The 13,263-nt window shown below is 37.9% G+C and overlaps 1 protein-coding gene and 1 pseudogene across 2 annotated transcripts in view; one reads left to right on the plus strand and one right to left on the minus strand.

The window, feature by feature from the left end:
- Nucleotides 1-13,263, minus strand: part of NUP107 (nucleoporin 107) — a 49,434-nt gene that overhangs the window by 2,501 nt on the left and 33,670 nt on the right. For both annotated transcript variants that reach the window (XM_035002190.1, XM_035002191.1), the window contains 9 exons: nucleotides 11,982-12,051; nucleotides 11,550-11,668; nucleotides 10,401-10,439; nucleotides 9,722-9,872; nucleotides 9,273-9,385; nucleotides 8,342-8,444; nucleotides 7,698-7,858; nucleotides 6,792-6,917; nucleotides 4,869-4,982 (listed from right to left, as the gene is read on the minus strand). In XM_035002190.1, the coding sequence (XP_034858081.1) occupies nucleotides 4,869-4,982; nucleotides 6,792-6,917; nucleotides 7,698-7,858; nucleotides 8,342-8,444; nucleotides 9,273-9,385; nucleotides 9,722-9,872; nucleotides 10,401-10,439; nucleotides 11,550-11,668; nucleotides 11,982-12,051 (996 nt within the window). The remainder of the gene's footprint in view (nucleotides 1-4,868; nucleotides 4,983-6,791; nucleotides 6,918-7,697; nucleotides 7,859-8,341; nucleotides 8,445-9,272; nucleotides 9,386-9,721; nucleotides 9,873-10,400; nucleotides 10,440-11,549; nucleotides 11,669-11,981; nucleotides 12,052-13,263) is intronic.
- LOC118008595 lies at nucleotides 2,565-4,207 on the plus strand (annotated as a pseudogene).

Raw genomic sequence — 13,263 nt, forward strand, 5'->3', positions numbered from 1 at the left:
CTTGGTGTTACGGGTAATCTGCTCTGCTAACTAAAATGGATTCCCATACCAGCAGACTGAGGGCTACCAACCATCCCGAATCATGCCTGATGGGCCCAGCAATTTGCACGAGGAAAAGGAAATAAATCGCTCTCCACAACCTAAGCTGTTTTTGTCACCCAAATGAACAAAAGCTTTGAAAAATCCTGTAAATACATAAAATTAAAACATTCTTTCCATTATGGACATCTAGTAGTGCCTTACATGTGAGAAAAATTCATTAGCTGGTATGTGTTGCCAGCAGGAGTTGAGCTGCACTGACATTATAGATATCTCTAATATGAAGACAGGGCATTCACCTCGGTCATTTACTAAATGTACCAAATATCTTCTGAAAGCTTCTTATGTTCTAGGCATTAACTTAAGTGCCAAAGTCAGAGAAATGAAGAAAACAATGTTGTTGCCTTCATGAAATCTATATCCTAATGGAGGTAGACACAACAAGCAAATAAATATATACATTATACATTATATATAACTGCCAGAAGGAAAACCAATGCAGGATAATGAGAAAGTGATATGGGGGGTTAGGGTTGGGGGACGGGGAGGGTCTCTAGAGAGAGGACATTGAGCATACTACTGAAGAAGGTAGGAAAGCCATCCGTACAGCTATCTTGGGGAAAGAGCATTCTAGGCAGAGAAAGAACAGCAAAGAGGCCCAGAGGCTAACATGTAGTGGGGGGACAGGGAGGAGGGGTAGGAGGATACAAGACTGGGGGAGGGGTAGTCAAGCTCCAGTGTATGTGCCATCTTGTACATCAAGAAAAGAACTTTGAGGTTTATTCAAAGTGTAATAAGGAGTCATGAGAAGGTTCTAAGTAGAAGAGTAACATCTAGTCCACTTTAAAAGGATGACTAGCTGATCTGGATGATGAAGCTGTATAAGGAAGACTGGGAAGTAAGGGAAAGACAGTCGAGGCTTTGGGGCGCCTGGGTGGCTCAGATGGTTGAGCGTCTGCCTTCGGCTCAGGTCATGATCCCAGGGTCCTGGGATCGAGCCCCGCATCGGGCTCCCTGCTCCTCGGGAGCCTGCTTCTCCCTCTGCCTCTTTCTCTCTCTGTCTCTCATGAATGAATAAATAAAATCTTTAAAAAAAAAAAAAAAGACAGTCGAGGCTTCAACTAGAGTGTGGTGGAGGTAGAGGTGGCGAAAAGTAGGCAAAGACAAGCTGCTTGCTCCAATCGCCCTGCCATCCCTGCATGCTACGAGCCTCTAACAGGAGAGGGATCATTCTAGCGTTATGTACAAACCTGAGTCGTGGATACACAAGACAGCGTATGCTGCCAGGGCTCTCCTGTATAGCTGTGCCTTGCACGATGGGGGCTGGCCTGGCGAGTGAGGGTCTAGCCTGCGTCTAGACTCTACAGGTCATGTGCACTTGGCACAGAGTCGGTAAGAGAAGGGGCACCATTTCCAAATTCATATACAAGTGACACGTGTGCCAGCAGGAGCCCTGAGGAATCCCCTACTTTGTTGAATATGTAAGAGTATTAAGCTAAACTCAGTTGAGGTGATTCAAAATATCATTATCACTTGATTGTTCAAGAACTCTCTTCTGGATTAGATTTGAAGAAGTGACTGAGACTGAATGTTGATTTTTATTTTTAATTTCTAAAGATTTTATTTATTTATTTGAGAGAGAGAAAGAGAGAGAGATAGTGAGAGAATGAGCAGGGGGGAGAAGGAGAAGCAGGCTCCCCCGCTGAGCAGGGAGCCCGATGCGGGATTCGATCCCAGGACCCTGGGATCATGACCTGAGGCGAAGGCAGACGCTTAACTGATTGGGCCACCCACGTGCCCCTGAATATTGATTTTTAAATGTTTGATATAACACAAAAGTATCATTCATTGCCTTTCACTCCAACTCTATTTTTACAATACCCCAGACTATTTTGTGACTTTTCATTATCTAACCTACTAAGGTTAATTAGAACAAAGATTTATATATAAATAAAATAAAGCACTCAAGTCTTTTCAAAATTTAAATGATACTTAAGTAGCATTTTGCAACACTAAAATTTTATCTTCATGAAAACCAGCATGCATCGCAAGAGAAAAATTTAGCTCAAGCAACCTGCTGAAGGTTCAAAACTATGAAGTCAACAGTACTCTATTATGAACTTTAGGGAGAATTTACTATTATCAGGAATAGTAGTAAATAGGGGCTCAAATCTAGTCTAGTCCAATGCCCTATTGTTCTTTTGTTTCTGGTCAGAAAGGGAAGCTGAAAGAGCTAGAAAAATGTAGTATCTTAAAAAACACACACACACACACAAAACCAAAACAGTAGTGAATATACGAGGATATGGAGAATAGCAGAAAGAAAGATACCAAGAACACTCCTATGGTTTTCTCTGTTCAAAATATTGCACCATATATTCAAGAATCTAGCATTTCCAGTTCCCCTTGGACAGATCATGAGGTCTGCAGAGGCAAAGCTGGTTACTCAAGGTTTATGTTACGCCACAGGATTAGGCCTCAGCGTCTTTTGCTCACATGATAGTTACCTGCAGTATCCTTCCTTTCTCCTCAGCTCATTCAGCTTCGACCCCATTCTTCAGGAATCAGTCAAATGCTACACCTTTCAAGCATCCTGTCTAGACCTCTTCCAGGTAAAAACCTTGTCTTTTCCTGAACTCACAAAATACTTAATCTATGCTTTTCTTATGGCATTTGGTACTTTTGTAACTGGGCTCAACCCAGGATACACCTTTAAGCTCTCCAGCAGATTAAAAAAAAACAAAAACAAAAAACGGGAACTCTCCAGAACGCTCGGTGAGACCACGGAGGAGCAGTGGCTGTCTGAGCTGTGCCTGGCAACGCACTCCTTCCCGCTCCCCACTCCGGCCTCGGCCCTCTCACCGGCTGTAGAAAATGGTGAAAGAAACCACTTACTATGATGTTTTGGGGGTCAAACCCAATGTCACCCAGGAGGAACTGAAAAAGGCCTACAGGAAACTGGCCCTGATAAGAATCCAAATGGAGAGAAGTTTAAACAGATTTCTCAAGCTTATGAAGTACTCTCTGATGCAAAGAAAAGGGAATTATATGACAAAGGAGGAGAACAATTAAAGAAGGTGGAGCTGGTGGTGGTTTTGGCTCCCCCATGGACATATTTGATATATTTTTTGGAGGAGGAGGAAGGATGCAGAGTGAAAGGAGAGGTAAAAATGTTGTGCATCAGCTCTCAGTAACCTTAGAAGGTTTATGTAATGGTGCAACAAGAAAACTAGCTCTGCAAAAGAATGTGATTTGCAATAAATGTGACGGCTGAGGTGGTAAGAAAGGAGCAGTCGAATGTTGTTGTATTCCAGGACCAATTGCTGAGGTACTGGAATACAAATAAGAATTCATCAGATAAGACCTGGAATGGTTCAGCAAATTCAATCTGTGCGCACAGAGTGCCAGGGCCATGGGAATGGATCAGTCCTAAAGACAGATGTAAAAGCTGCAATGGAAGGAAGATAGTTGGAGAGAAGAAGATTCTAGAAGTTCATATTGACCAAGGCATGAAAGACGGCCGGAAGATAACATTCCATGGTGAAGGAGACCAAGAACCAGGACTGGAACTAGGAGATATTATCATTGTTTTACACCAGAAGGACCGTGCTGTTTTTACTCGGTGAGAAGACCTTTTCATGTATATGGACATACAGCTGGTTGAAGCAGTGTGTAGCTTTCAAAAGCCAGTGTCTACTCTTGACAACCGAACCATCATCATCGCCTCTCATCCAGGTCAAATTGTCAAGCATGGAGGTATCAAGTGTGTGCTAAATGAAGGCATGCCAATTTATCATAGACCATATGAGAAGGTTCGCCTAATTATCAAATTTAAGGTAAACTTTCCTGAGAATGACCTTCTCTCTCCTGACAAACTCTCTTTGCTGGAAAAACTCCTGCCTGAGAGGAAGGAAGTAGAAGAGACTGATGAAATGGACCAGATAGAACTGGTGGACTTTGATCCAAATCAGGAAAGATGGCACCATTACAATGGGGAAGCAGATGAGGATGATGAACATCATCCCAGAGGTGGTGTGCAGTGTCAGACCTCTTAATGTGGGCAGTGAATAACTGCTGGCATTTTATATGCAGTAGTGAACGAGTGAAGGACTATAATCATAGCTCACTACTTGCTACTGTTTTTGTTTTTAACATCCAACTATAGTAGTGTTTTATTTTATTTATTTTTTAAAAGATTTTATTTATTTGAGAGAGAGAGACAGAGACAGAGACAGACACAGCGAGAGAGGGAACACAAGCAGGGGGAATGGGAGAGGGAGAAGCAGGCTTCCTGCTGAGCAGGGAGCCCGATGTGGGGCTCGATCCCAGGACCCTGGGATCATGACCTGAGCCAAAGGCAGACACTGCACCCAGGTGCCCCTATAGTAGTATTTTGAAAGTTAAATGAATAATAAACTCAAATATAAAAGCTCTGAAACAAACAAACAAAAAACTCAGACCTCAGATCAATTAAATCAGAATCTCTAAGAGTGGGCTTTTAAAAAGCCCCCCAGGTCATTTAAATGGATAGCTCAGAGGTGAGGGCCACGGCCCCTGCCTCTAGACTTATCTTCGTATCCTTAAATTGAGTTGAATACACATATAATTTTTAGGTCCAGAATTTTTAAAGTATCCTGAATGAACATATTAAATCTGAAGAAATAGTTCACCCAACAGTCCAAGATTTTTATTCCCTAGTTAGTATTTTCAGTCTAGGTTAAAATTATGGGATGTTCAGTTATAAAAGATCCATAGATGCTCCTACTCAGAGAAAGAACCTTTGAAAAAAGACTTTTTCTTTTTAGCTGTACACAATGTACAGAGCTTACCTCTCTAACATCCACCATCCACCCTCCATCAACAAACAACAAAACATTGTACATTTTCTCTTTCACATCGGCAGTTAGGGCATCCAAATGCCCTTTCCAAATAACATAATCCATCTGCAAAACAAACATAAGGCAGACATATTAACAGACTAAAACCAATAAATAATGTATTTGTAAAGGTACACACAGGAATATTTACACGGAATATCATTCTAAAGAGCTGACTTTATGGAGAAGCATTCAACCCTTGATATCTGGGTCGTGAGTTCGAGTCCCACATGGGTGTAGATTACTTAAATAAATAAAACTTAAAAAAAAAAAGAAGAGTTGACTTTAGTCAGCCAAATACAAAAATAAGTATCAACAGATTGCAGTGAAATAAAACACTAAAATATTAACTTCGTAAATGAACATTAATGTCACCTAAAGGTATTTTTCATGTTTGGTTAATAACCTGCAGAAAACTAACTAATCAGATGACTTTTTTTTTCAAATAACATTAACAGAAAGATCACCTGTTATAGTAAGAATATAACCGCTGAAGAAATTGTCTCTCTAAATATGACCTGATCAACTCACAGTTATATGGTCAATTAACTTCAACAAATCAGGAAAGAATATCTAATGGGAAAAAGATAGTTTCTTCAACAAATGGTGTTGGGAAAATTGGACAGCTACATGCAAAAGAATGTAACTGGACCACTTTCTTACATCAAACACAAAAATAAATTCAAAATGGATTAAAGACCTAAATGGACCTGAAACCATAAAAATACTAGAAGAGGGGTGTTAGGGCGACTCAATCGGTTAGGCACCCAACTCTTGGTTTTAGCTCAGGTCATGATTTCATGGGTTGTGGGATGGAGCCCTGGGAAGCAAAAGGCTCTGCACTCAGCAGGGAATCTGCTTAAGATTTTCTCCCTCTACCCCTCCCCCCACTGGCACTCTTGCTCTGTCTCTCAAATAAAATAAATAAATCTTAAAAAAAAAAAAATCCTAGAAGAGAGTACAGGCAGTATCTCTAAAATTAACCATAGCAACATTTTTCTAGATATGTCTCCTGAAGCAAGGAAAACAAAAGCAAAAACAAACTATTGGGACTGTATCAAGATAAAAACCTGCACAGCAAAGAAAACAATCAACAAAACTTAAAGGGAACCCTCTGAATGGAAGAACATATATGCAAATGACATATCCGATGAAGGGCTGGTGTCCAAAATATATAAAGAACTTCCTCAACTCAACACCAAAAAAATGAAATAAACCAATTAAAAAATGGGCATAAGACCTGAAGATTTTTCCAAAGAGGACATATAGATGGCCAAAAGATACAGGAAAAAATGGTCAACATCACTCATCATCAGGGAGATACAAATCAAAACCACAATAAGGTAATACCTCACACCCATCAGAATGGCTAAAATCAAAAACACAAGAAACAACAAATGTTCGTGAGGATGTGGAGAGAAAGGAACCCTTGTGCACTATCAGTGCGAATGGAAGCTGGTACAGACACTGTGGAAAAAAGTATGGAGGTTCCTCAAAAAGTTAAAAATAGAACTACCCTATGATCCAGCAATTGCACTACTGGGGGTTTACCTAAAAAATACAAAACACTAATTCATAGGGATACGTGCACCCCTATGTTTACTGCAGCATTATTTACAATAGCCAAGTTATGGAAGCAGCCCAGGTGTCCGTCCATAGATGAGGGGAAGAGGTTGGGGGATGGGTGAAATAGGGGATGGGGATTAAGGAGAGCACCTGTAATGATCACTGGAGGATGTATGGAAGTGTTGAATCACTATGTTGGACACCGGAAAGTAATATAACATTGTGTAAAAAAAAAAGTCTGAAAAAAAATAAATACATGACCTATATTTTTAAAATGCAATTGATAGGTCTTGTCTATATTCAACTTACTTCATATTTCTTTTCTTTGTGTTCATGAGCCACTTTCTCAGTAAAAGTTGCTTGAGGTATCAAAGTAGGTTTCTGTGGAGCTGAATTCATATGCTTAAACCACTCATTAAAGGTTTCATTGGCTTCCTAAGATGTAAAATAAAATAGAAAAATACAAAACAAACACAAGTTTTCCATATGTTCTACACAGCTTTTAAAATTTGCTTCTTAGAAGTAATTTTGCAACATCAAGAAACAGAACTGTTCAGTATTTATTTTTTGCACACACAAAAAAATCATTGTGAATAAATATTTTGTCAAGCGGTAAACACCAGCAAGGTACATGTATATTGTGTTTTCTGGAACCTAGTCCTATCTCAAGCACTCCGGTCATATATGTATCTTGACACTTACCACTCTCTGATGTACGCATGTTTACTTGTCTGTCTTCATGACTAGCCTATTAGCTTCTAGAAGGCAAGGATAGACTGCTAGCCACAGATGTCCCCTAGAACCTAGCCTGATGTAATTACTTCATTATTTGTTGAATGAATTTTAAATGAGTATGTTGTTAATTTTAGGTATAACAAATTCAGATTATCTTGCCTTTTTCAGTTACTGCCCTCCCCCACCAAAAAATATTTAAGTTGATACAGGCATTCAAAGAATCTTAAAACTAAGTTTCAGACATCGCATACTCTCTACAATGTGAGAAGTTCTTGGTCGGTTAGCATTAATTAGAAGCTTATGCTGATGAAGGCCAGACCACAATTTCAATGCTCCTGTGGATCAGTCAGTACCACAGTCACAAGGGAGATAAGATAAAAAGTCAGCCACCACTTCTGGAAAAACAGTTCAAAGTCTGAGAGTGATTCAGAAATACCATCATGAAGATAGACACATTTGTGATTTTCTTTATAAGCTCACCAAATAAGCTCTAATGCACAAATGTTCTCTGATAGCATTATCATCTTCAGCGGGAAGTGGACTTTCCATTCCTTGTTCCTCCCACTGATTATAGATTTCTGCTATAGAGTCCTGAGGAATTTTCACAAACACTTCTTTTGCAGCTTCATGCTTTTTTGAGGCTGTGAAAAAGATACACAATTTTTCAACATATGTGAAGTGCTGTATGGTGCTTTCTAAAGGAGTCAAATTAATTGGTTTGCAACTTTTACAGTCAGCTGTAAGCATCTCGAGTCCCAAAGTACTTCTGCTAAAGGTTTGGGTGATTCTTTCTACTTAATGGTCAAGCTTTTTCCTTATTTCAGTGTGTCAAGTCACAAAAGGATTCACTTAATGCAGTTGCTTTTACCAACTTTTGTATCTTAAGGCAATTACATTTTTCAAAAGCCTTGAGATTATATGAAAAACTGATTAGGACAATGATAATGTTAAATGTTTTGTTTCATAATACTAGGCTTAATATAGAAAAATGGCTGTTTTGTCATCTGCCCTCCCCTCCCCCGTTGGAAGGATTAGAAAAACAAAAAAAAACACAACAAAACAAAATTTAAGAATATATAGATTTGAACAAAAACTTGAAAAAAGAATATTAAAATCAAGCATACCCAAGAATTTTCTCATTATTGCATTGCCTTGTTTTAGTGCTTCTGCCCTCTGGGCTGGGTCAAATACCAACCAGTCAATTACGTCAATTTTTAAACGGTCCTCCTATTCATTTAATTGGAAAAAAGAAACATCAATTGTGCTTTTTTCTAATATATTCTGCAAATTAGTAGAATTAACTTACATCTGCACTTCTAGTAAACATGATTTTCCCTCAAGTTATACAAAATTATGAAAGAATCTAGCTTTCCTTAGTTTCACTTCTCACACTTAATAACTCTCTATTAAATTACAAAAAAGGGACGCCTGGGTGGCTCAGTCGAGTAAGCGTCTGCCTTCGGCTTAGGTCATGATCTCAGGGTCATGGGATCGAGCCCCCGCACTGGGCTCCTTGCTCAGCAGGGAGCCTGCTTCTCCCTTTGCCTGCCACTCCCCCTGCTTGTGCGCTCTCTCTCTGACAAATAAATAAAATCTTAAAAAAAAAAAAACCCTGGGAAAAAAATTACAAAAAAAACCTTCCTGGAGTGTGAATCTGGAATTAAATATTCTATGTCCCACCAACTTAACTAGGTGATTCCTTAACTGCTACTCTAAAATGTTTTTCTTTCTGAAAACAGGATAAGTAAACTACTTAAGAGTTAGTGATTGATCAAGTATCTAGAATAATCCAATGAGCAAATATCCAATGCTCACTTTTTTTCTGTTAAAGAAGCTTCCTTTTAACACAATACTACTGCAAATAATTTAAATCCCTTACATAAGACCTGAAGAATGCTTGCTGCCCATTTCTAAAATCTAAAATGTTTTGGCTGACAAAGGAAAATTCTTAAAAAAAAGAAAGGAGCCAGAGTATGTTAAGGTGGAAGTTCACCAAAGAGCCACGTGAGGGATTATTAGGAGTTACGCACACATCTCTCCTGCCCCTCATGTTACCTCAGTGGTGCTGGTATCTAGGGCTGGGGCCACGTCATGATGACTGAATTCACCATTATCTTTCTTCCGGATATTCTCGACTACAGTCTTTGTTATAGCTGCAATATCCAAATCTAAGGAATTTTTTTTTTTAAGAGACAAAAACAAGAATTAATCATTCACACTAATATTCTCTAAACAGTCACAATGATTTAGTAAATTGGAATAAAAATTCTTTAAAAATATAACATGTAAAGTATGAAAGACATTATAAAATTATAAAAGAAAATGCTGTAACAGGGATATTTTACACATGAGTTACAGTTTATTTTATTCCTAAAACAGAATTTCATCAAAAATTTCATTCTTTTTCTTTCAAAAGAAGATTTAAAACTAGAAAGATAAATGTTACTAATGCCAAATGATAACTTGCCTGTGAAGCCCAACAAAAAGTTCTCAACCATTTTTACCTGCTTCTTTAGCCAGCTCCAGGCAATGGTGGCGCTGCTCAAATTCTGTAACACCTTCCAAAAATAATGCATACTGGGCAACAGCTAGGTCTTGAGGCAAATGACAGGTATAAAATGCTATGAGATTTGTATGCTTCTCATTTATTAAAAGCTAAAAAACAGAAAAAGATCAAAGTATGTCAATAATAATAATAACAGGTTCTGGGATCAGAAGTGCTTTTTAAAAAATTCACTTCAAAATTTCAAACATGATATGGGAGATTCATATAGATGTGGATTTGTGCCACTGAACAGAATGATTTTAAATTCCAAATAAAATATACTTATGATTGGGGTGCCTGGGTGGCTCAGATGGTTAAGCGTCTGCCTTCATGAAGCTCAGGTCATGATCTCAGGGTCCTGGGATCGAGTCCCACATTGGGCTCCTTGCTTGGCAAGGAGCCTGCGTCTCCCTCTGCCTGCCACTCCCCCTGCTTGTACTCTCCCTCTCTCTCTCTCTGGCAAATAAATAAATAAAATCTTTAAAAATATATATATACTTATGATAATTAAAAGATCTCTTACAGATTCTGATGACTTTCCTGCCACTGAGCATTAAAACATTACCATTCTTTTTTTTTTTTCCCCCAAAAAAAAAAAAAAAAAAAAAAAAAAAAAAATGTGGATTCTTAAAATTTACCTGTATGTATGTCTTTAAAACTTCAATGGAAACTTCTTCCTTCATAGAAAAAAAAGATATAATTCAATTATAAACACAATTGCTTATGTGTACCAACAACGTATCTTTATAATAAAAATTCTGCTATTATGATTTAATGATTTTAATATTTACCATGGAGCAATGACTACATGCTAGGCTAAGTACTTAGCAAAGCTTATGTGCTGCCCAATTTAACCTTCCATAACTCTTTGTGGGTGATTACTATCCTTGTTCACAATTTACACAGGAAGAAACTAAGAGTTTCTAAACTAAGGCACTTCGGAGGTTTTATTTACCCAGAATTATATACTAGAAGCTGCTGAGTAAGGATGTGAACCCAGGATTCTTACTCCAAAGCCTAAGCTTTCAACTACTGTATCATTCTGCCTTCTACATGTACTGCCAAAATGTTACCATCATTTAGGAAAAAGAAAAAACAACAAAAAAAAGAAAACAAAGGTTTGAAAAAGTAGTTTGGTTCAGTTAGCTTTGCTGGTTGATTTAGGCCTGGGTACCAATGAGGATAAAGTTATGAATTTATCAAAAACCACACAGGGGCACCTGGGTGGCTCAGTCCGGTTGAGCATCTGACTTTAGCTCCCGTCATAATCTCAGGGTGCTGGGATCCAGCCTCAAGTCGGGCTCCCCGCTCAGCGGGGAGTCGGCTTGTCCCTGTCCCTCCCCCTTGCTCATTTACCCGTGCTAATAAAATCTTTTAAAAAAATTACTTAAAACACACACACACAGAGGTATTCTGCGTCCATAGACTAGAGCCCTAAAGGGTCACCCACAGTGAATTATCATTGAGTGACCATACAAGACCATATAGAAGACTTCTATGCCAGGGTGCTTGGGTGGCTCAGTCGGTTAAGGGTCTGCCTTCAGCTCAGGTCATGATCCCAGGTCATGAGCAGGGAGCCTGCTTGTTCCTCTCCCTTGACCCCTCCCCCCACTTATGCTCGCTCTCTCTCAAATAAAATCTTAGAGAAAAAAAGAAAAAAGAAAAAAGACTTCTGTACCCTTACCACCATTTCTAGAAAATAACAACAAAAAAGTAGCATGTTTTTCTGATGAGAGGCACATAGCATCACCCCTGCGAAGGACAGGAAATTGTTCTTTTTTATTTACTTTGATCTGTAGTCCCAGAGTGTGGAAAAACAAAATGAGGTGAGTCATGAAGCGGAGGAGGTGTCCAGGTAGATTGTTTCTGCTTTTGGAAAGCCATTTGTTAAATTCATTCATCAAACCTACAAGCCATCAAAGCAAAAATTCAATAATAGGGATAAAAACCAAAAGAACAGAAATAAACATTACTAAGGATATTCACTGTATTCCTATAGTACTATTAAATCACTACCTCATTGTTAATAACCCCCACATAAAACAGACCCAGGATTAAATTCAAACGCTATTATCTAACAATTAATAGTTACATTCAAATAGGCTGATATAAAGATTAAAAGATGTGGTGAGTCATGCACTGTTTTGATAACTTTTTACAAAACTGCCATAAGAAAACAAAGAACTCACAGAAAGTAAAACAAAAGTATAGTATCTTACCATCAATGTCTCCCAGGATAAGGAATTTTTGAACTATATGATAATGTTCTTGATTCTCTTCCAAAACTCTCTGAAAAAATTTTTACATTTTCCATAAATCTCCCAGTGGTCATTCTATAGTATGTATTCATTAGTAAACTAAAATGTCAACTTCTGAAACAACATACATAAAGGAAAAGTTGCATATCAGGGGTCTTACGAGATCAAAACAAATGTGAGGAAGAGAATGCCTTTGGAATATACTCCAGCTGAACAATCCTTGAAAGCAGAGAACTGTGATAAAACAATTTTATCTCTGTGAATATTTTCATGGTGAGCCAGAAAGGAAGGGCACATGTAACCTAAGCAAAACAAACTATAAGACTTCTTCAAAAACGAACAGCAGTTCTTCAAAGTATTCCTTGTGTATTCTCTTCTGCACACGGCACCAAGCATAACAGAAACCACCAAAATAGTGATTAGACAGAGTAGAAAAAACTACAAGTGAACTGCTGTTGCACTGTTTGGAAGCAAATAGTTTATTTCTTTTTTGTCAAATATATTTTAATTTTTATTTCATTATCTAAATTTTGTTTCAGCATTCATTCTTGTTTACATTCAGATCTTTGCTCCATCTGGAACTGATTTTAAAATGTGGCATGAGGAAGGGATTTAGCTCTGTTTTCCTCCAGATACAAAGTCAATCATGTCCATACCATGTGTGTAAATAAACCATCTCTCTTCCTTTGAAATGAAAGACAGCCTCTGTCATCTATGGAATGCTAATACATATTTGGATCTAACAATGACATCTGTATTTCACTGATCTATTCATTCCTGTGCTAACTGCATACTGTTTTGTTGTATACTTATACTGTTTTATTATTAAGTCAAGTACTTCATAATATTATTCCTTTCCAAATTTTCTTGCCATTCTCACTTATTCTTCTACTTGTAAAATTTTCTGTTCAGAAATAATCCCCCAAAGTATTAGGTTTCTATGTTAATTTTGGAATGGCTAATATTTACATCAAATCCTCTCATCCAGGAACATGTACATCTATTGACTCATGTCTTCCAGTAAGATTCTATAGTTTCTTTATGAAAGTCCTCAAACCCCTAGTTAATTTTATCCTATATATCTTATAGTTTGGGTCAGTAATTTAAAGGGACTTTTTTGGGGGGAGGACTAAATCCTTTTCTAATTAGCTGTGGAAAGTACAGAGAGGCTATGATTTTTTGGGTAGCTTTGTCTTGAATTTAGGTACTTAAAAAACTCTCAATTCTTATTAATTCTTTTATT

The sequence above is a fragment of the Mirounga leonina genome, unplaced genomic scaffold, assembly GCF_011800145.1.
Source record: "Mirounga leonina isolate KUSES-001 unplaced genomic scaffold, KU_Mleo_1.0 Mir_126, whole genome shotgun sequence".
NCBI lineage: Eukaryota > Metazoa > Chordata > Mammalia > Carnivora > Phocidae > Mirounga > Mirounga leonina.